The sequence below is a fragment of the Dipodomys spectabilis genome, unplaced genomic scaffold (assembly GCF_019054845.1).
Source record: "Dipodomys spectabilis isolate Male_0828 unplaced genomic scaffold, ASM1905484v1 ptg000034l, whole genome shotgun sequence".
NCBI lineage: Eukaryota > Metazoa > Chordata > Mammalia > Rodentia > Heteromyidae > Dipodomys > Dipodomys spectabilis.
Window position 1 is genome coordinate 3,701,174 of NW_024870711.1, and position 23,520 is coordinate 3,724,693.

Consider the following 23,520-nt stretch of genomic DNA (forward strand, 5'->3'; position numbering starts at 1 on the left):
CAGTGAAAATGGAACACACTTACTGGCATGCAATGACAGATTAGCATCAAGTGCAGAATGGAGCTTGCTGCATGCATGGCTTGGAGGAGTGGCACTCCCACATTTATCTCTGAGGTCAACCTTAGATGATCTGGACTGCAGGAGTCTAAATAGAGTTTCTGTTTTTCTAAAGGACTTATATACCCAAAGATAGTTCTTTTGTATTAGAAGATAAATCTGTCCTGTTGTTGGGGGTTGAGGTAAGGTCAAAGTAGGAGTGAAGGAGTGGAGGGAGTTTCCTTGCTTATCTCACACAGACTAAAATAAAGCCAAAAAAAAAAAAATCAAGGAGGAATCAACTCTTAATCAGAAAGCAACACATCCGTAAAGCCAGAGGCTTGGTATTTTAGAGTCCAACTGCTGATAACTGAATTGGCCTCCCTTTCTATGAGCACTTTATTATCTGATCATGGAAGCAAGAGTAAGCTAGTAGGAATCTGATGAACAGAGATAGAAGGAATGGAATGTGAATTCCTGAGGGAAGAGATAGCAGAAATGAAGTTGTACAAGGAGACATTATGGAGCTACGTGAGAGATGGAATGGTCCCACACAGCTAAGATGTAGGTGAGTGTTGAAAGGAAGATGTGTAAGACTGTGAGGTAGGTTGGAACTTCATGGCAGATGGCTGTCAATGGGAAAGGGAAGTTGTGGCCTGGCTCATGTTGTTCCTAGAGGGATGTTTGGAGTGGTGGGTTTGAAGAAAATGGATGCATACTGATTAACTTGTCCCTTCATAGTATGCTAGAAAATGAGTTTCCTGGAAGCGCCCCAACAAGTCTGTCCCTTCTTAAGGTGTCTCCCCTGCACTAGCCCATCTTGTTCCTGAATTTTGGTGAATTTTACATGTCATTAGTGCCATACCAATGCTTTTTTGTTATCTTATTTTCCCCACCTCTTCCACCATGTGCGTGACTGCAGTTGGTCCCTGTAATTCACATTCTATCCAGTGCCAGTAGAACAATTGGGTCAAACTCAAACATATTAACAACATATTATTCTATTTAACCTTCTTTGTGTCTCTACAACTATACTTAGCCTATTTCCCCCTGCAGATGGCAGAGACAGTTCCTGATACTGATCTGAAACTATTAATACAAAAGCAACCCATTACTTTCCTTATCTTTTTTTCCATAATTCTTAATTTGAAAGATTCCATTGATGTTGAAGCAAGAAATGTATTTAGTCAAATTCTAGATATCCAGATACTATCTCAAGAAAGAGATGGTAGATAATACTTTTAAACATTTTGATGTTTTAGTGTTAGAATTACTGTGAGCATATGGGAGAGAAGATATACAGGCAGCTATTGCAGAATGATTAACCTGACAGAAATTTTCCATTGTTGTATTCATGGGCAGTAGTCATAAGCTTTCTGATATTTGTCAGGTTCACATTCTTTTTATTCTGAGAGTTTTTAATCTTTTATTATCTTTTTCTTTATAATATCCTTTTCCAAATTCCAGTTTCTTATCAGAGTATTTAAGGGACCAAGTTTTATAATATTTTAGCAAAGATGTTTTGTTTGCTTAGATAATTATAGGTCTCCACCTTAAGTTTATACAACATTATTTAAGAGGTATTAGTTGGTGCTAGGAAAATAGTGAGATTTAAGGTCCCAGAAATAGATGTGGATTTGTTCCACATGTTGAGTGGATGGTGCAGGCATTGGACCAGAACATGGTAGAGGAACCAGAATACTCAGTTCTCAACCTGGCTTTGCTTCTGAAAACCTGTACCCCTCAATTACTGTCCTATCTCCTTGTATATTGTCAAATCCTTATCAGTGAAAGGGGACTGTATATGCTCAAATATACTTATTCATTAAACAAAGGACTACTGAATACTGCCTAAAGAGATTTTAAAATAGTGATCTCTAAAGTCCTGGAAAATGTTCTCTGAAAATACACCAGAGTCTAACTTGGGGCAGTAGAAAGATTGGCAGAGGTGGCATAGTTCTTTAAAAACCTTTGCTATTGGATGTTGTCTTATGATGAGAGAAGTGGCAAGATTAATTTCCAAAAACTGTGTTGTGATATAATATATAGTTCAGATATTTGCCTGAGTTGAGATTAAGGTCATTCTTTCATTTTTTTCAAAGTTGTTACACCTCAAACTAACAAAGGACAATTTTCATGAGTAGAGTTGTATTGGAATTCTTTTCCTATCATGTGTTTTTACTTCTGAAGTGCCTGCCTCAGCTAGAAAATGAAATATTACCCTACTGCTCTCTCAGCATTAAGTTCTGGCATATTTTATTTGTGTTTTTGTCAATCTTGGGGCTTGAACTCAGGGCCTGGGAGCTGTCCCTGAGCTTTTGTGTTCAAAGCTAGCACTCTACCACTTTGAGCCAAAGCTCCACTTTTCGTTTTCTAGTGGTTAGAAGTAAGAGTCTCATGGTCTTTACTGCCTGGATTAGCTTTGAAGCACGATCCTCAGATCTCAGCCTCTTGTGTAGCTAGGATTACAGGTGTGAGCCACCCATGTCTGGCTTGGCATTTTATTTTATTTATCTTATTTTCTTTTCTTTTGGCAACTTTCTCCTTCCTTGTGGTCTCAGAGGCTCCCTGAGTGGTCTCTTCAGCAGGGTGGCTGGACTTCTTACAGACCAAGACTGCCAGAGCATACAGGGAAATTGTTTTCTAGCCAGGCCCAGAAGCAGCCCAGCATCACCTTCTCTGTCAAATCTGTCATGAGCCATCTCGGACTCATGAAGAAGGGTGACCAGAACAGAGTATGAAAATAAAAATCACAGTGAAAGCAACATTGATAAAGCTTTTGGAAATCGGACTGAGGAGTCCTGAGAAGAGGGATTTATGCAGGCTTCTCTCCTGGCTGGAATGTGGACTGTGGGTACCTTCACCTTTTGTCTGCTGGAATGTGGACTGTGGGTTCCTTTACCCTTTGTCTGCAGGCAGCTGGAACAGGTGGTTCTGTGGTGCCATGCACAGAAAGAGGCTATCAGACTGGGTTTTATAGCACTTTCATTAACATGGACATTCCTTTTTTAGTCTCCTGTCACCTTGCCCCTGTTTTCATAATAGACTTGTTGCTACTTTGCCATACGATGATATTGTTTGTTCTTATAATGTCTCACTTACCTCGTCTTCTTTAGCCTAGATTCAAAGCTATCTGAACCTGTGTCTGATGGACTGAAATTCTCAACACCAAATAAAGTTCCTTTACTTCTACACTTTCTCAATTTGAACTGACAGACAGCAGTAGAAGAACTAGTATCAGGCTTAGGGAGAGTGCAGAGTGGATTAACCCAGTCTAATATGGACTGGAAGGAGTCAGCCAATTCGTTCCAGTGGCAGAGATAGCTAATACTGCAGACTTGCTTAAACCAGCTCTTTCTGGGCCTCAGATCATATGCCTTTAGCTCTTCCCGTCTGCCCTGGCAACTGTCCTTACTCTTTTCTAAATGCAGTAATTGCTGAAGTCCTGATTTTAAAATATTCTTTGGTGCTGGGAAGGTGGCTCAGTGGTAGAGTGCTTGCCTTGTATGCATGAGGTCCTGGGTTGGATTCCTCAGCACCACATAAGCAGAAAAAAAAAGCCGGAAGTGGCGCTGTGGCTCAAGTGGTAGAGTGCTAGCCTTGAGCTGAAGAGCTGAGGGACAGCACCCAGGCCCAGAGTTCAGGCCCACGACCGCACCCCCCCCCCCCCAAAAAAAAAAAAGAAAGATTCTTTGGTCTGTTGCTTCCTACGGACATAAAATATTTATGCATTCCAAGGCACCAGTAATCTTAGCAGTAAATTATTTTAACCCACTGAAAAAGATATGAAATCATTAGTCAGTTATCTTGTTGATAGTGGATTTTTACCTCTGACATGTTTTTTGGGACATATAGAGAGACAATTTCTCTTTTTTATATTGAAAAATTTGAGACAGTGTTTTTGTTTTTGTTTTTTTGGTAAATTCTGATTACTTACTTTCTTTTTTTTTTGTGTGTGTGAAAATGCCATACAGAGGGGTTACAATTACATGGGCAAGATAATGAGTACATTTCTTATCAAGCATTGTTGCCTCCTCCTTTGTTTCCCCTTCCCATCCCTTTCCATCTCTGCCCCTTCACCTCCTGCCAAAGTTGTAGAGTTTGTGTTTTCGACATAACATCTTGTACATCTCATTGTTGCAATGGGTCCACCTGTATCCCTGTTTAAACGATTTGTTTTTTTTTCCCCTTCCCCTCCACAAATAAAAATATGGAATGCTTCACGAATTTGCGTGTCATCTTTGCGTAGGGGCCATGCTAATCTTCTCTATATCGTTCCAATTTTAGTATATGTGCTGCCAAAGCACACATGAGACAGTGTTTTTAAAATAGGAAGGCATACATACCTACTAGGGAAAATATTAGAATGTTAGGAGAGAGGGGTTGTGATAGATCCCTTCATATTTTTTCCAGTTCTCTTCTGCATCTTCCATACTAATCAATACCATAAAGACCTGGGAGCTCCCTTCCTTTTTTCCAATAACAGTCTGAGTCACAGATGCCATTTTCATCTTTCTCCTTTTCCTTTCTGCCATCGTTAGTGGGCATTGCAGGTGTTATGGTGCTGTTTTTCTTTTTTTTTTTTTTTTTTTCTTTTTTGGGTCCAGTTGTGGGGCCTGAACTCTGGGCCTGGGCGCTGTCCCTCAGCTCTTCAGCTCAAGGCTAGTGCTCTACCACTTGAGCCACAGCACCACTTCCAGCTTTTTTCTTTTTGCTTATGTGGTGCTGAGGAATTGAACCCAGGGCCTCAGGCATGCAAGGCAAGCACTCTACCACGGAGCCACCTTCCCAGCCCCTGGGAGCTGTTTTTCTTGAGCCGTGGTTCAGTCTTAGCTCTCCATCAAAATTAGGTGAAAAGATTTAAAGACACCCATTCCTTGGGCTCACCCAGAAATTCTAATTTAATTCACAAGAAAACAGCTCAGATGTGATTATTCTTGGAATATTTACCAAGTGACCCACACATGATCTAAAATGACAGTGTCGAGAGCCATGGGCCTCAAACATTGATCAATATGAGAATGACTATAAACTATAGTATATATTATAAATTTCATTCTATATGAAAATTACTTTTACAAGTTTTTCTATTTATGTGTCCCTTGAGTATATATCTTCAAATTGTTCTCCAAAGTGGCTGTGCTAACTAACGATCTTATTATCAATCTCTGTAACCTTAATAGTATATGGAATTGACAGTCTTTTTAAACTTTTCCATTTTGAGGAAGTGATTATCTTCATTTCTTACATTTTTTTTATTTTTTATGTTTTGGTCGGTCATGGGGCTTGAACTCTGGGCCTGGGCGCTGTCCCTGTACTCTTCAGCTCAAGGCAAGCGTTCTACTGCTTGAGCCACAGCGCCACTTCCAGTTTTCTAGTGGTTTATTGGAAATAAGAGTCTCATGGACTTTTCCTGCTTGGGCTGGTTTTGAACTGTGATTCTCAAGATCTCAGCCTCCTCAGTAGCTAGGATTACAGGCGTGAGCCACTGGCGCCAGGCTTTTGTTGGACTTTGTTTGCTATTCTGTCCCCTGCCTTGAACTGAGGGTTCATGTTACAATCCTAAAATCTCCCTCAGCACTGCATTGGTAGTTGTATATTCTATTCTGTCTCAGCAGTGTCCTGTCATTGTCACTTCAAGCCTAAAGTGCTAGTTCGTGTGTTGGATCTGATTCTTTGCATCTTGACAGGTCGCTCTAAAGCTGCTTTCCAGAGTTTCACATCTGTCTTACTTTCTTGTCCTCTAGGTCTTGTTCAGCATCTTCCACTTTCACTGGTAGTTTCAAGTTAGTTAACAGGGGCTGTTTATAACCTTGCTGCTTTAGCCAGTCTGATCTTTGCCCTTTCCAGCTCAGTGAAAACATGATTAATCTCTGGAGAGTGTACTGAAGCCATCCTATTTGACACTTTTACAACACCTTTCTCATGTTCACTAAGACTGAAGTTTCTTCTGATGAGGTTTGAGAGGAAAGTACAAGGGGGCTCAGAAAGTGGCTCAGTGGTAGAGTGCTTGCCTCACATGTATGAGACCCTGGGTTCGATTTCTTAGCACCAAATAAACAGAAAAAGCCGGAAGGGGTGCTGTGGGTCAAGTGATAGAGCACTCGCCTTGAGCTGAAGAGCTGAGGGTCAGTGCCCAGGCCCAGAGTTCAAGCCCCATGATTGACCAAAAAAAAAAAATAAAAATAAAAAAAATAAAAAAAGGAAAGAACAAGATACTGGCAGCTGATTAAAGTTGTGTTCACAGTACAATGTGATTCCATGGCAAGGAAGGCCGCTTATAGAACTTGTTTTCCACCTTTCAGGCAGAATCCAGATCATAAAGTTAGAGGTTGTGGGCTATTCCTTGCTAGGCTCCAGGGTGTCACAGTGTATTTCTATCTTCTCAGGAGACTGAGAGTGGGAGGAATGTGGTTTGAGGCCAGCCCTGGGCAGAAAAATTCTCATGATTCTATCCTGAAAATATCCAGTAAAAAGCAGGGCTAGATGTATGGCTTAAGTGATAGTGTACCAACCTAGCAAGAAAGTAAGCTTAGCCAGCAAGCTAATCAAGTGCGAGGCCCTAAGCTCAAACCCAGTACTTCTCCTACCAGAATACATCTCATCACGTACAGATCAATGTTCCAAAATCTGAAAAAATATCTGCAATCTGAACTAGTGTCAACCATTTTGGATAAAGAATGCACAATCACCTGACTTTCAGTATAAAAATTAGTTTTTGATTAAATGCAATAATTCGTATGGCTCAGCAAGATACTAACCATCCTTATCATTTGTGAGAGATTGTCTTATGGTTCTGAAAAATGTGTGTAGCTGTGTCCATTCCAGAACAGAAAGGGAATCATGAGGGAACTAAGCTTGTTTTCATCCTCAGCAGCTAGTGACTTTCAGCTTATTGCTTCATGGCTGTGGGCCTCGTGGGCTTCATCTGCAAAATGAGATGTAAAAGAGTCTTTTCTTATTTGATTGGAAATTAAAACCAGGGCCTCTTGCTAGCTAAGGAAGTGCTTTGCCACTGAGCTACCCCTGAACCTACATTATCCCAACGCTTGATGGCTTAATATCACAGACCTTATTTTCTTGGTTCATAGAGTTGAAAATCTGGCCTTGTTGAGCTGGGTGCCTCTATTTCCGAGTCTCTTATCTGAGTTTCTTGCTGGCTACTGGCTGGAGACCTCCTTTCAGCATCTTGGCATGTGATAGGAGGACTTGCTTTGTCCACGCTGAGGCCTCCAACCAAGAAAGCGGAAGAGAGCAAGCAAGAAATCACTGTCTTTCTGAGGTCTAATCTAGAAAGTATTGTCCTACTTTCTATTAGTTGCAAGTCTCCACCTGTGGCTCACACTCAAGAAAGAGATTTCTCTTTATTTATCTTAAATAGAGCAAATGTGTCAGTAAAAGATCACTTTTTTTGTCTTGAAAGGAGTTGAAAAACATGTACATGCCACCTATTTATAATCTACGCAATGCAGTATTTTAAAAAATTATTTTGATTTGAAGGCCTCTGGATAAAGGTGGTTGCAAGTCTCTGCAAGAGGTTTTACAAAGGGATTTATTTCAATTCAGCATGTCAGTTTGTGAATACAGTACATTTTGTCCTGGTCACCTCTTCCATCACCCCCCCCCCCCCTTTAAAAAAGTCAAAGCAAGTATACATGAAATTCCATTTGTAAATTTGTAAATATACTGGTGATATAACTATATTAAAGTTTAGAATTTTTAGGTGTATTAATTGGTTTTAGTGTGAAAGATAGAGGATGCAATGTGTCCCCTATACTGTTACATAGAAAGACACAAGCTAGTAAAATTGCGAGTGAACACTGCTCCTTTGGTTGAATTCCCTCATTTGTAAAACGAAGTTATTCCTATGAAGATCTGAAATTAGATGACTTGTTCTTCTCCAGATGGATTAATCTATCATTTCAGGACATATGTGACCAGCGTGGCTGTTGTTGGAACCCTCATGGAACCACAGACATCCCCTGGTGCTACTATTCCAAGAATCATGGCTACAACATAGAGGGTGATCTTGCAAACACAAATGCAGGTACGTGAGACTCTGCGGGCAGGCAGGAGCCCAGACCCTCTGCAGGATCTGGTATCTGTGCAAGGCTCTGTGGCAGCATGCATGGGCCACTCTGCAGCCATGCTGCTATGGTGACAAGTGTGAGCACTGCTCTTAGCGAAGACCCATTTTGGCATCGAGCAATAGTCACCTTCTGCTGGGAGTTTGGAAACCACATTCTGTTTCTTGCTTCACCTCTCTCCATACCTTTGTGACCTTGTATAATTGTCATGTCTGTTTTTGTTCTTAAGGTTATAACTATTGCATGAGATAGGGATTTGAACTCATGCAACTCTGATATTACTTTTGACTTTAGTGGGATATAACTTGTATGAGTGAGAAACAATTCCAGTTTTACAAGCTTGTTACAAAATGTGCCTGGTCAATGTTAGCATTTATTAACAGATTGTCTGCTCTTCATTTTCCTATCCTAAATGGAGGGCCTCATCATGAACAATTTGGGGGGTGGGAGGTAGGAGCAGGTGAGTACTCTGGGGGAACTTCCTAGTATAAAGGAAGAAGTATAGTCCTTTGGAGATGCTCTGGGCTTGATGGGTTCTTCTACAAGGCCTTAACTCTCACTTGATTTCCATTTCATTAGGGAGATGGCATCAATGTGTGTGATGTAATATTAAAATAACTAAGAAGGGGTAATGTGTGCATATATATATATACATATGCATATATGTATGCATATATGTGTGCATATATATACATATATATGTAAAGAGCATAAAAAGTATTTGATCAATACAGAAAGACTGATGAGCTGGTAACATGAGTCCTCGTGAGGGCAGTTTTCAATCAGATTTTGTAGAAAAGAACCATAGATTTTTAGATAAGATAGTAATACTAACTAGTTTCCAGATTGGGACCAGGATGCAGTGCATACAGTGGGATAGATATTTATCTCCTCCCTTCTTTGTCCTCTTTTTTCTCTCCCTTTCATTAGTCCCATTGACCTGAAGGTTAAGTTTTATGTAGCTATTATTTGAGAATTTACAGAACCAACTATGAAATCCTTTTCTTCTCTACATGTTAGGATTCACAGCCCAGTTGAAAAGTCTGCCATCATCATCCCTGTTTGGAAATAACATCGACAACATCCTCCTGACAGCAGAATACCAGACATCTAACCGTTTCCACTTTAAGGTTGTAATTTGGTTCTTTTCAAAAAATCTTTTTAAGATGCTCTGTTCTCTTCTTGATGACGATGGTTCCTGCAAAGTAGAAAATGGTGCTACTGGGGGTGGTGGTGGTGTCATTTTTTTCTACTCATTATTATTTAGCACTTGTATGCTGAAATCTTCTATAGACTTTCTTTTGCATGATAACTTTCTAAATCCACATCTAGAATTTATTGAGTAGCCTTTAGCTTTCATTTATTTGGCCTCAATATCTTGTGAAATTTGTAGGGCACAAAAATTATCACAGCTCTGAGTATTCGGAGGATAATCTATCTCTGCAGACTTTCACTATGTGTTTCTACATAAAGAGTAACATGTCCCATGGTTGAATCTTTGAAGTTGATGGCATGATGAGTCCATATCCTAAGATAGTACAAGTTTAACCAGTATCTGACTGCTTTTTCCAACCATGCAGATTTTGCGAAGAATAGGTGTTAGTAGGGGACATTTCTAATGTTTGAAAATCAGGATAGTTTTCATTTTGACTCAGTTTTTATTCATCTCTTGTGGCAGTTGACTGACCAATCCAAAGACAGGTATGAAGTACCCCATGAACACGTGCAACCCTTCCGTGGAAATGCTGCTTCCTCCTTGAACTACGAGGTTGAGGTCTCCAAACAGCCATTTAGCATCAAAGTGACCAGAAGAAGCAACAGCCGTGTCCTGTGAGTTTGAGAAACGTCTCTGGGGCTAGACAAGGGAGGTTATGGCGAAGGGAGGCCCGTGAGCTGGAGGAAGAGTGCATTTCAACAATGTTCCTGAGGACTGTTAGTCCGTTGGTGGTGGGCAGTCCTTCTCTGCTTCCATATGTGTATGACTGTCTCATTTTTCTTCTCTTTTGGCCTTCTGTTTGCACAATCAATGTTTTCTTCTTTATTTTTTTCCTTTCTCTCATCTGTCCAACTCATCAGTAAATATCAGTGATCATGAAAGTATAGCATCTGGTCTTATGGTAGATTATTAGGGTGGGAGGGGACAAATAGAAGAAACTGTGCCTTATCTTCTCTGCTGTGCAGGAGTCGTGAACTCTTTGTATCCATGGTTAAATGTCATAGGAGGGCAAATGGGACTGACTAAACCAAATGACTGCTATGGAGGAAGTGAGATCTGAAGGTCCATTCTCCATTCTCACTTGTCACTCATTCCTGTGTTTTGCACTGTGTCTAGGTTTGACTCGGGCATTGGGCCTCTCCTGTTTGCAGACCAGTTTCTTCAGCTTTCCATTCGCTTGCCCAGTGCTAATGTGTATGGTCTGGGAGAACACGTGCACCGGCAGTACCGGCACCACATGAACTGGGAGACGTGGCCCATATTTGCCAGGGACACAACCCCCAACGGGGTAAGCATATTTGTCTGGTGGGGGTAGGCCTGAACTTGGGGTCTTTGGTGTAAACTTTCAGGTTGGGCCTGCTTCCAAAGGATATTATAGCCTCAATCTTGTTGGCCACTTCTGATATCACAATAAGATAGTTGTGTAGGAATTTTGGCTCTGCTTCTTACCAGTTATGTGGTTCTGGGTAAGTTAGTTACTTAGTTCTCTGTTTTTATTTTGGTTTGTTTGTTTGTTTCTCACCTGTGAAATGGGTATCTTCTCTTCACACTGATTGTGGAGGAAAGGTTGCTTCTATCTATATTTTGAATAATAGTTGATTATGACCTCCATAATTTAGGTTGACCTTGAGTATATCAAATCATTCTTGTGGAAAGAATGATCAAAGCAATAAAAGAATAGATAATGTTCTCTTGTTACTATTTTGTTTTATTTTTGTTTTATTTTTATTGTTTTTATTTTTTTGCTTTGGCTGCTAAGATTTGAGGCAACATTTTTCTCTATGAAGAGCAATACTCCATAATTCAGGAATTTTCCTGAGTAAACAAAACTAACGCTGGATGAAAGAAGGTCATAGCAATATTTTATAAACAACCACGCTTGTATTTCCTTCCTCCCTTCCTTCCTTCTTTCCTTCCTTCCTTCCTTCCTTCCTTCCTTCCTTCCTTCCTTCCTTCCTTCCTTCCTTCCTTCCTTCCTTCCTTCCTTCCTTCTTTCCTTCCTTCCTTCCTTCCTTCCTTCCTCCTTTTACCCCATTTTTTGAAACAGGGTATTGCCTATATAGTTCAGGCTTGCTTTGAACTTGTGACTCTCCTGTGTTAGCTTCTAACTGCTGGGGTTACAGGAGTGCATCACCACTCTATTGTCTGGCTTTGTATATTATTTCTTTCTTTTCTTTTCTTTTTCTTTTGGTCATGGGGCTTGAACTCTGGGCCTGGGTACTGTCCTTGTGCTCTTCAGCTCAAGGCTAGCGCTCTACCACTTGAGCCACAGTGTCACTTCCGGTTTTCTAGTGATTAATTGGAGATGAGTCTCATGGACTTTCCTGCCTGGGCTGGCTTTGAACCACAGTCCTCAGGTCTTAGCCTCCTGAGTAGCTAGGATTACAGGCATGAGCCACCAGTACCCAGCTTTTTATATTATTTCTATGTAGTAAAATGACCTAAGACAGAATAAGAAATAATATCTCATTTAACAGAGCCTAAGGTGAAAGAGTTTGTAAGAAGCAGCCACAGGATCTGATCCCCACACGGTCCTACCTAATGCCTGTGCTCTCTGCTACTCAAGCCTGTCAGCAAAGCAGAGAAGCTGCAGAACCCATAGCCTGTATAGGAGTAGCTAGTGATGGACATTGAACCAGGGATTGTAGACCTGCACACCAAGGTGGGAATCGTGTGCTTCTACTGCTTCTCTTCCCCCTCCTCCAGAGTCTCCTCCCACTTGCTAGACAAGTGCTCTGCCATTTGATTCACACCACCAGTTCCTTCTGCTTTAGTCATTTTTGGGATATTATCTCATTTCTGTTCCATTCCCATGTTGCTTAGACTGAGAACAATGGGTGTGTTCCAACATGTCCAGCTATTGTTTGAGACAGGGGTCTGACTTTTTGCCCAGGCTAGCCTTGAACTGCAGTCCCCCAAATCTCTGCCTTCTGAGTGTTTGGGATTACAGGTGTGAGCCACGGCACCCAGGACCTCCCTTTGTACTGCATTTGAATTTACATTTAACACAGGCACCTGTACCAAAGGATGACAAGCAAGATAATAGAGCACTGATTTTCAAATGTGACTACCCAGTAGAATTGTCTAGAGAAAGTACACGACAACAACACAAACCCAAACCAACAAAGATGCATGTGCTTCTGCTCTCAGGGATTCTGTTTTAATTGTTCTTGGAAGCAGTTTGGGTAGAGAAGTCCTGTTCTGGAGTCTAAAAGATCTATTTAGGTTAGAGCTCGTCTAGTTGTTTATTCTTACTAAGATTCAGTAGAGCTCATATAAGATTGTCGGGAAAAGGCACAGCTCTAAGAAAACTTATGATTTATGGCTTCTGCATCTTCATCTTTTAGCAAATGTCACGACCTCCACATTCCTACTAGAGAAATGATCATCACTCCCTCATATAACCAAACTCTCATAAATCTGGTTGATATCAACCAAATGGTAACTCTATCTTTTAAAATTTGTGACTTCAGTGATCACGGGGTTCCTCATATGATTAAGGCTGATTCTGCAAATCAGCCTGGCAATATGTTATTTACATGACAGGACTTTGTAAGCTTATGGTTCAAATTGTCTTTCTGCAGGATGGAACTAACTTGTATGGTGCTCAGACATTCTTCCTGTGTCTTGAAGACGCTAGTGGATTATCCTTTGGGGTGTTTCTGATGAACAGCAATGCCATGGGTAAAAGATGAAAGGAATATTTATGAAAAGATGAACATGAAGAGTGAAAATTTTCCTTAGTTAAGCACTAGAATAAAAGAAACATGCCATTTAAGCCTGAGGGATTCTGGCCGAGGGGATTATTGTTTCACGCAGGGGTGAGGACAACAGGATCTCTGGTTCCTTGTGAGAAGGAAATGCCTTCCTTCTCCCCAATCAGATTTAATTCTAAGGAGCCTGAAAATTAAGCTGAGAGAATGATCAGCAAGGAATGCTTACATATAACTATGCTCTGGTGGGCTCATGATGAGTAACCGAAAGGGAGGATTCACATTCTGGGCTGGTATACTATGTTAATAGGCAAAACTGAAGGGATGAAAGAAATTTACAGGAAGACAATTGACTTGGGGAAATGTTAGTCTTGTGACAATGTCTGTTGGCACTTACTCTTTTCAGAGAAGATTAGAGTTGCTCATAGTTTTAATAACTGAATTATTCAAGAGATGACTCCTAGGCAGATCAGAAGTATCAATAACAAAATACCTTCTACACCAAGTATTTTTTATGCCAAACGGACCTATTCTGTACCCTTTCATGAGCCAGTTAGCTTTTAAAAAATATTTATCAGAGCCTAGGTCTTGGCAGAAGGAGCTATTAAAGTCTGTCATTGAACAAATGAGCTCATGTCCATGTGTATCCATTTGTCTATTTCTATGCAAAACTAGAGGCATGGAAATGTTATAAATGTTAAGGTGGTTAGTGATCCTCTGGTCTAAAACTTTGTAGTTACTATGGTAGAGTAATTCTTTTCTTTTTCATGTCTTTTAAGAGGTCAGCCTCCAGCCTGCTCCAGCTGTCACTTACCGCACCATTGGCGGTGTTCTGGATTTCTATGTGTTCTTGGGAAACACACCTGAGCAAGTGGTTCAAGAATATCTAGAGGTAAACTTACAATATCATAATTTATGGCCAAGGAAATCCTTTATAGAAAATACTTTACAAATATGCTTAATCTACTGTGACCCAGGTAAACCTACAATTACAGATTTAAAATATTAAAGGTAAATTACCTATGTTCCATGGGAATTGCTTTATAGCATATTACATTATACAAAGATTGGAGACTATATAGATGCCCAAGCAGAGCCTGCCCTTCATGAGGAAAGAGGGGCCAGATAAACACTAATATTCTGACATGAATGAATCCCTGTGTTGGAAAATGTAGTATGCTTTTCTCCCTAAACCTGCACATAATCTTTAATTGACAAAAATGTTGCTCACTTTTATTTCCTGTGTTTCTCCTAGCTCATTGGACGGCCATCCCTGCCTTCATACTGGACACTGGGATTTCACCTTAGTCGATATGATTATGGAACCCTAGAAAAAATGAAAGCAGTCGTAGACAGAAACCGTGCAGCACAACTCCCTTATGTAAGTAAAGCTTTAACAGTTCTCCACAAATAAAAATAAAGAAACTCTCTAGAAGTAAAAGAACAGACACTCATACTCATGCTTTCTCTCCTTTGTACTTTATTGGTACCAGGGTTTGAACTTAGGGCTTATTGTTTTCTTGGCTTGCTTGTTAGCTGATGCTTTACCACTTAAGCTATGCCTGCAGCTTGGCTTTTTGCTGGTTATTTTGGAGATGGAGTCTTATAGACTTTTTTTCATTAGGTGGACTTTGAACCACAGTCAGCCTCATGACATCCTTGGGTTGACATTGAACACAGGATCTCAGCCTCCTGAGGAGCTAGGGTTGTTGACATGAACCACCAGTGCTGGACTAAAAGAACTTGATGTATTTAAAATACTAGAGGTTTTTGTTGGGCTACAAGGCATTGTACTCATTTTCTTTTAGTGGTAAAAGTAAAGACCATACTTATGGATAAGAGGCAACTTGGTTATGTATCTATTTTTCTTTTCATGTTTTATTAGTAAAATTTCCTTATACTTACTGTTCTAACTTCACTTTATAATGCCATACAATATAGCCAACTGTGGGATAAAAAATTTAGATAAAATGGGGGAAAGATAGCACTTTCCTTCTAGTGACTGTGTATAGTGTGCAATTCATTTTGGTGGTTTGTCATAAATCGTGGGGTGAGCCTGATTGCATGGGTGGGGGCAAGCCTTAGAAAAAGAATGGGACATTTGTTTTTAAAACTCCCTTGATATAGGTGTACTTGGATACTAGACTGTTTAGCACTCTGTGTAGATCTCAGGATAGAGCTCACATATATCTTGTATAATAATACTGATAAATGATGCTTGCTGGTGGCTCATGCCAGTAACTCTAGCTTTTAGGAAGCTGAGATCTGAGGATCGTGGTTTGCAATCTATGAAACCTCTTCTCTAGTTAACCTGCAAAAAAGATGGACTGGAAACATGGATCAAATGATAGAGCACCAGCCATGAGCAAAAGAGCTGAGTGAGAGTTCTAGATTTTGAGTTTGAGCCCCAGACCTGGCACAAGAATTAAAATAATAAAATACAATAGTAAAGAATAAAATATAATAAAATACAATAAAACAATAATAAAATACAATAAACACTGATAAGGTGGACTTGTGTTTTCTTTCAGGATGTTCAGCATGGTGATATTGATTACATGGATGAGAGGAAGGACTTTACCTACAACCCAGTGGGTTTTAAAGGCCTCCCTGAATTTGTTAAGGAGCTACATGGAAATGGACAGAAATTTGTCATCATTGTGGTATGTGCTGCCTTTGTCATCTCTTGTGATATGTGGTGTGTTACCTCAGATCGTTTGCTCTTATCAATATATCTACCTCCACTTTCTTGCTTCCTGAATTCCCATTCTCTTTTCAGCGCTTCCAGTTTAAGGCTGGCTTCTTACGTGTGTTTTCCCCTTAGGATCCAGCCATCTCCAACAACTCTTCCCTAAGTCATCCTTATAGCCCATACGACAGGGGCTCAGCTCTGAAGATATGGGTGAATGATTCAGATGGAGTAAACCCACTCATTGGGGAGGTAACTTGATGGGGGAAACAGGTGTGTGTGTGGGTGGGGGGGGGGGAGAGAACAAAAGAGTGACAAAAAGAGAGACAGAGAAAGAGAGAAAGAGTATTACGCTGTACATTTTCAAATGCTATGTACATCCTGGGATAAACTTGCCTTTTATTCCCAGATACCTACCAACAATTCTACCTCTTACATGGCTCTAAACTATAGCTAACTCTCTGGGAGTCTACTTCCTCACCTCGTTCCCACTTCAGTGACTTTGGCCCCCATCACCCCACTAACTTTACATGGTACCAATGACATGCATGTGAAATCCAAGGGTAATACCCTGTGTCTTGTTCTTAGTTTTTCGACAGTATTTATCCACTTGACTGCTTCTTCCTCACATCTTTATTTGACCTGGCCTTTCAAGGTGTTACCTGGTGCTTCACTTTGGATAGCACTGATGACCTTTTCAGAGTATGGTGTGTGAGAGAATAGAGAGAATACGGAGAGAGTAGAGAAAGGGAAAGAATGTAAGAATCCACAGGTTCTAAGGGACGGTTGAAATTCACATAAAATACTCCCCTGTTACTCTTCGTAGGAATGACAATAAAGTCATAGGAAGGGTAACCCTGAGGCAAAATGAGAGATTCGAAAATGCTTTATCCATGCATTTGCTCATTAAGCATTAGCTAGTTTTTTTAAAGTAAATTTTTCTGCAAGTGATTAATTATTCCTAACATTTATTATCTGAAGTCTGAATTATTCACTTTTCTAACTAAAGGGCCTATGCCTGATACCTCTTTTCTCTACAATCATATTAGGAATGTCTATGCAAAGGTCTTTGCTTTGCTCTGTGGTCACTTAATTCACTCCTATTGGTGTTTCTTTTTTTTTTTTTTTAACCCTTTCAGGTCTGGCCTGGGAAAACTGTCTTCCCTGATTATTCTAATCCCAACTGTGCTGCTTGGTGGGCAAATGAATTTGAGCTTTTTCACAACCAAGTGGAGTTTGATGGAATTTGGATCGTGAGTACTTATCATGTTGATACGTAGGGATGAGTATTCAGTGTCTGTAGCTCTGTCTATGTCTTTGAGTCATGGAACATAAGAGGGGGAAGAGAGGAAAACAAATATAACCACAATTTCTAGTATGCCCTGTCTTACTACTCAAACAATCTTACCCCAAGTTCTTAAACCCATCTTTCTTTTACAAATGAATGAGCTGATGTCAAAATAGCTCTCATTGACATAAGGAAAGCAATTATCCAATTGCCTCTTTCATTTGGACATGTTGAACAGAACAGTTAAAGACAAAGTTCTCTGTGGCTGACATGAGGAAGGGGAAATATCTCATATAGTGAGAAATAAAAAACAAGTATAAAAATTAGTTGCTGCAGCCCAGCAAAATGCAGGGAGTTTTTGTGGGTTTCTTTTCCTATTCATAAGAGAACCATGTAAAATTTAAATAATACAGACAGCTAAAACAGGAAAAAAGCCAAATTGAAATAGAATGATAGCAGCCAAAGACATCTACCATGATCATTTTGGCATGCATTTTTCCAGACCTTTTATTTTCATAGCTTTGGAACATGCAAACCCTGTTCTCAGCCTCTCTTTTTCTGTGTATATTTATATGTGTGTTCTTCTATGTTTGTGAATTCATGGTTCTGTTTGTCTACATAGAGTATAAGTTGACATTTATTTTGCCTAATATATTTGGGGATTGCTCATTTGCTGTGATTATAGATATAGATCATTAGAAAGGATCCTAGGGATCTTCTCTGAGAAATTCTCCTTGATAATGCAATAATTAATATATGTCTAAGATATGAGCAGAAAAGCTCAAAAGCTATGTAAGATGATGCTAAGTGAAATGAACCCTAAGATATAGATACAAGAGGTTTTTCTTTGTTGTTGTTTTTAATGTACTATGTGATTTTCTTTTGTATGTTCTTCTTCCTATGGTATAGTCCCTGTTGTCACCGTATTTGATTTTGGCACCCTGCATCTTGTATATACATTTTTCTAATTTGGGAAGGGGAAGGGGAATAACAAAATGTTGAAATAAGGGTACAGGATGACCCATTGTAACAATGATACTCACAAGACACTATATTGGAAATGAACTTTACAACTTCGGGGGAGGAGGAGTGAGGGAGGGAGGGAGGGATGGAGGGAAGGAGGGAGGGAAGGGATAGTAGAAGAAAAACAAAGGAGGGGGTAGCAATGCTCAACAAGAAATGTACTCATTACCTTACTCATGTAACTGTGACCCCTCTGTACAGTATCTTTATAAGAAAAAAAATTTTCCTTGAGTAGGAAAGACAGGAATATCTATTATATTACTTGTATGTAAGGGACTCCTTTATGAATAAGCACATAGAATTATTTCTCTGATTCCACTTAATATTGTGTCATATATTACCTTACTTAATAGCTTTTACTATTTGTCTTGCAGGATATGAATGAAGTTTCCAACTTTGTTGATGGTTCCATTTCAGGATGTGCCACAAACAACCTCAATCATCCCCCATTCACTCCCAGTAAGTCTCTGTGGTCAGCTTGATTCCACATGGGATATTTCAAATTCAGAAGGATAGATCGGAACACACTGGAAAGGTAGTGTGTATGTAAGTGCACAAGATAAAGGGAATGCCCTCCCTATGGTTTTCTAAGGGGAAATCTAGTCCTTCCACCTGTAATCCATGCTATTTCTAGTGGAAGGATAGTCTAATGTTACAGTGGAGTGTGTGTCCCGCAAGCTGGGGCTTCCTAGAAAGGGACCTGATGAGTAGTCTTTGATCTTCAGGTGAGGAAGGCAGACATGAGCCACTGAATGAAAGACAGCCAGAGCTATGGCCTGGGAGGTCAGCAAATATGTCCTTCCCAAGCTTTAACTGAACTTTAGATACTTATCTCTCAGAGTATGGCCTTGGAACTATAATATAAAGAATGATACAGGCTATAGTACAAATTGTATCTTGATTGAGAAAAGGAGGATATGTCTAGACTCATAATAGTTTAGGCTGATTTCAGTTTGGTGTAAAAGAAAGAAATGGTACATGTAGATCAGAATCAAATACCCAGGGGCTTGGATAGGAGCCTAAACAGTTCATATGTCATTATTTCTTGTGGTAGAAGCTTTGTATGATTTATCTAGAGGGAAGTATGGTAGCCCAATAGTTTTGTAACTATCAATTTGTAATATGGATTAAATGTTAGAAGGAAATAATCCATTAAGAAGCTAGTAGAGGGATGGGATGTAGCTCAGTGGCAAAATGCTTGACTAGCAAGTGCAAATGTCCTGAATTCAATCCCTAGTACCAAAAAAAGAAAAGACAAAAAATACTGTTAAAAACCCAGACAAAGAAGCTTTGGATTAGTTAAGATCAGAAAAGTAATTTGGATCAGAACCAGAGTGGTACATGGAAGTAGAAAACAGATGAACAAACCCAACATTGAAAATCATCCCTCTTTCTGTGTGTGTGCCAGAACTAGGGATTGACTCAGGGCTTCCTACTCGCAGTTTGGCCTTTTCATTTATGGCTAATGTTTTACGATTGAGCTATACCTCCATTTCCTGCTTTTTGCTGGTTAATTAGAGATCAGACTTTTGCAGATTTGTTTGCCCAGGCTGGCTTTGAACCATGATCCTCAGATCTCAGCCTCCTCAGTGTAGGTAGACTTATAGGAGTTAGCCACCAAAAAAAGGAATCATTTTCTATTATGTATAATTAAGGCCAAAGAAGGAATCATAAATCAAACTTTCATCCAATATTTCTATTCTTGGATTGCTTAACTTATTTGAAAGGATTTAGATTGAAGCTGTTGTGTGACTGGCTTCTTTTGCTCTTGAATGCGTGCCCTGGTCACATGAGAAGCCAGGGGATGAGGTAGTGAGGGTCAGGACAAGTTCTGTATTAGAGGAACTACCTCAAGTATATACTGTAATGGCAAAACAGTACCATTGTTATTAGGTTGGCCACCGGAAATGGCTGCTCAGTGGGAGCCAGCTTTCCAGGGTGATGGGGGAGGTGAGGAAATGTGCTTTGAAGGGCCTCACTGATCCATGCCTCTTTTGTTTCAGGGGTCCTTGATGGATACCTGTTCGCCAAGACTCTCTGCATGGATGCAGTACAGCAGTGGGGCAAGCAGTACGACGTGCACAACCTGTATGGCTACTCCATGGCGATCGCCACTGAAGGGTGAGATCAATGTTCCTATATGTTGATCTGGATCAAATGATGGCTCACTAGAAACTGGGAGACTACTTCCCATGACAATTGTACCCGTCATAATTGAGTAAAGAAACTTCCTGGCATAGAAGGAAGAAGAAATCCAACAAAGATTTGTGGTGTCTGTAAAATGAAAGAACAAAATGAGTAAATGAAAGAATGACAAGTTAGATGGAAGAAAGTGAATTTCTTCCTTTGCCCAAGGTTAAACAGCGAATACATTGGAAAAGTAAAATCTGGGCTCTTTTCTCTGTGAGTCCAAAGCCATGTCTTTTCCTTTCTGCTTGTTGTGACAGCAGGAGACCAGACCTAAAATTCCTTCATTCATAATCAAGTTAGTGGGTATAATTGTAGACATTTTCAAAGGGGTTTTATTTATTCTGGTGCTGAGGATTAAACCCAGTACTTTCGCATTCTAGGAAAGTGCTCTATTGCAGACCTACATACCCAGCCCACAGAACTTTTTAATTATATGTACATGCATACTTAAAATTATGGTTAGTATGTACTTATATTTAGTTATAAATGTACATACATACAATTTAAAAGTCTTTTTTTAACTACAAAGTGATTTCCAAATTATATATATTTAAAAGTTGAACTTTCAGAAGGCTGGTAAGTAAGTCCATATTTATATTTGTATTTCTGGTATTATGAGAAGTCGATGCATATATATCTGCATAAAGTTAAATTTCATCTTTTTCTAGAAACCTTTTCAAAGTTACTTTTGAAAGTCTTTGAAATTATGGGGTTAATGATGTGCATGAAATACTTTAAAACCAAACCAAACCCAAAAAATACCGTTCATGATAGCCGTCTCCCAACAGCCATTTTGACCCTGTTGAAATGACAAAGATGAGATGAATGGGACATTTGAGAATTTCTTGGTATTGTGACTGTAGCCCAGGCCTAGACTGTCTGCAGTTACAGTTTCGCCCCCTCAACCTCTTTCCCTTCCAGAGCTGTTAAGACTGTGTTCCCTGGGAAGAGAAGCTTCATCTTAACACGTTCTACCTTTGCGGGGTCCGGCAAGTTCGCAGCCCATTGGCTAGGGGACAACTCGGCCACCTGGAGTGACCTTCAGTGGTCCATCCCTGGCATGCTTGAGTTCAACCTTTTTGGTATCCCAATGGTGAGTCCTTGTACTAAGTTTTCTTATTAATGTTCATTCCCAGAAAGACACATTCTGGTAAGATTTCAAACCATAAAGCCTCAACAACCATGCACTGACATGGCTCTGGTCCCATGCCGCCCTTCCCTATACTACCTTACAAAGACAGAATGTGAAACCTTGATATCCTCTGGAATATTCCTTTCTATTAATGTATAACTTACATACAGAAACCTGCCTAGATCCCTCAGTCTAAGGCCGATGGATATACAGAATATAAACCATGTACCTAGTATCTGTGTGGAGAAATATAACATTGATGAACCTTTGTAATTCAACAGAAACATTTATTGAACACTGTGTTCAAGGTGCTGTGTTAACTATGCAGGATTAGTGTGTAGTGAAGCATAAATGAACAGCGACCAAAATACCTTCATGGCCCCCACAGACCTTAAAGTTTAGAAAGAGGAGGCATATGTGAAAACAAATAATTATGACAAGATTGGGTAAAAGAGCCAATTGAGACCTATGTATTAGTGTTAAGGGAAATTCTGAGAAAGAGACTTAGTAAGTCTGGAAAGAGTATAAGGAACAGAAAGAGTCTGGAAAGTCAAAATTCTTAGTAAAGATAATGCTTGAGTTTAGCCTTGAAAAAAGGCTAATGAGGGCAGAAACTCATTTTTAAGATTAAGAAAAAAATCATGAGCAAAAAGGGAGGAAGGGAGAAACAGATGTATCTATTAGGATTGTTGTGTGGGACCAGAATGAGTGACAGTGCTAAGAAGATAGGTTGCAACTGGGGATTGAAGAGTTCATAGGATAAACGATAGTATAGAAATCCTGGAGGTTTTTTTTTGACTAGGTTAGTGACATACTCAAAGATAGGCTTTGAAAAAGTATGAAGTAAAACAATATCTTTAGCAATATTACCAGTGACTATTCATTTAAAAGCTGTCATATCCATTTTATAAATAGAGATACTGAGGTAAGGAAAGGGGTAGTAACTCAGTGTCATTCAGCAATAAAGACTGAACACAGAGCTGGGCACTAATGACTCATGCCTACCATTCTAGCTACTTGGGAGATGGAGATTATAGTTTGAGGCCAGCCCAGGCAGGCATGTGAGAAGCCCTCTCAACAAATAGCTGTGCACAATGGCTTAGGCATGTTATTTCAGCTCTGTTGGGAGGCTGGAATCAAGAGGATAGTGGTTTCAAGCCTTCCTATGCAGAAAAGTCCATGAGATTCCATCTCAATGGAAGAAGTCAGATGCTATGAAACTTTCCTGTCATTCTAGCTACAATGGGAAACAAAATAAGTGGATCATAATCCATGCAAATGCCTAGGCAAAATGTGAGACTCTGTCTCAAAATTACCAGTGCAGAAAAGGGTATGACTCGGTGGTAGAGGGCCTGCCTAGCAAGCAGAAAGCTGGATTCAAACCCCAGTTCTACCAAAAGTTAAAAAAAAAGAGTGACACAGAATATCTGCCAATTTTGACCACACTCTTTGAGCCCCTTCAGCACGAGGTTTCAGTGCAGTTCATTTGGGAGGTTCCTGGTAGAAAACAAAGGAGAGGGTGATGGAGGAGGAGAGGCACACTGCATGGCTGTGTCCTTTCAGGTGGGCGCAGATATATGTGGCTTTGCACTTGACACTTCTGAGGAGCTCTGCACGCGGTGGATGCAGCTGGGAGCCTTTTATCCATTTTCCAGGAATCACAATGGCCAAGGATTCAAGGTGAGACCCCAGGAAAGGACACTCAATCCCAATTTGGCCTATGTAGGACTAGATGTCTGCATCTTCCATAAGAAATCCACTAACCTGGTATCTGCCTTGGTGCTCTGATTTGTACCCTCATTTGCACTTACCAGCATCTGTGCTACAGCATAAACTTTCCCCTGTCAGTCTCTCATGTATTGCTGCCATTAGAAAATAGAGTCTGTGAAGGTTTCCTGTTCAATCTGTTCAGCCTTTCTCTGTATTGCTCCTTTTGCAATGAAAAGCATGTGGGCAAATATGAAAATATTTCAAGGACAGTCTCCCAGCAGTGCAGTTCTAAGGAGTGAAGTAGCTGTAATGTTGTAATGCCCAGCTGTAATGCTTAGAGGCAAAGTTTGCAACCTAGACTCCAGCTCATTCAGGAAGCAAATCCTTCACTGTAGGGAATGAGGTCACGAGTTCTCTGCGAATCCTTGCTTTCCCT

At 40.1% G+C, this 23,520-nt stretch overlaps 1 protein-coding gene and 1 non-coding gene across 2 annotated transcripts in view; one reads left to right on the forward strand and one right to left on the reverse strand.

Moving 5' to 3' along the window:
- Nucleotides 1-23,520, forward strand: part of LOC122105758 — a 175,663-nt gene that overhangs the window by 11,654 nt on the left and 140,489 nt on the right. Inside the window, exons 4-17 of the mRNA XM_042677043.1 lie at nt 7,963-8,083; nt 9,144-9,253; nt 9,802-9,953; nt 10,456-10,627; nt 12,924-13,023; nt 13,832-13,944; nt 14,308-14,433; nt 15,584-15,715; nt 15,877-15,993; nt 16,881-16,994; nt 18,427-18,511; nt 20,056-20,173; nt 21,164-21,335; nt 22,938-23,054. Coding sequence (XP_042532977.1) covers nt 7,963-8,083; nt 9,144-9,253; nt 9,802-9,953; nt 10,456-10,627; nt 12,924-13,023; nt 13,832-13,944; nt 14,308-14,433; nt 15,584-15,715; nt 15,877-15,993; nt 16,881-16,994; nt 18,427-18,511; nt 20,056-20,173; nt 21,164-21,335; nt 22,938-23,054 — 1,749 coding nt within the window. The remainder of the gene's footprint in view (nt 1-7,962; nt 8,084-9,143; nt 9,254-9,801; nt 9,954-10,455; nt 10,628-12,923; nt 13,024-13,831; nt 13,945-14,307; nt 14,434-15,583; nt 15,716-15,876; nt 15,994-16,880; nt 16,995-18,426; nt 18,512-20,055; nt 20,174-21,163; nt 21,336-22,937; nt 23,055-23,520) is intronic.
- LOC122106008 lies at nt 4,241-4,343 on the reverse strand. The gene has a single exon (XR_006147111.1). It is a non-coding gene; the product is annotated as a U6 spliceosomal RNA (small nuclear RNA).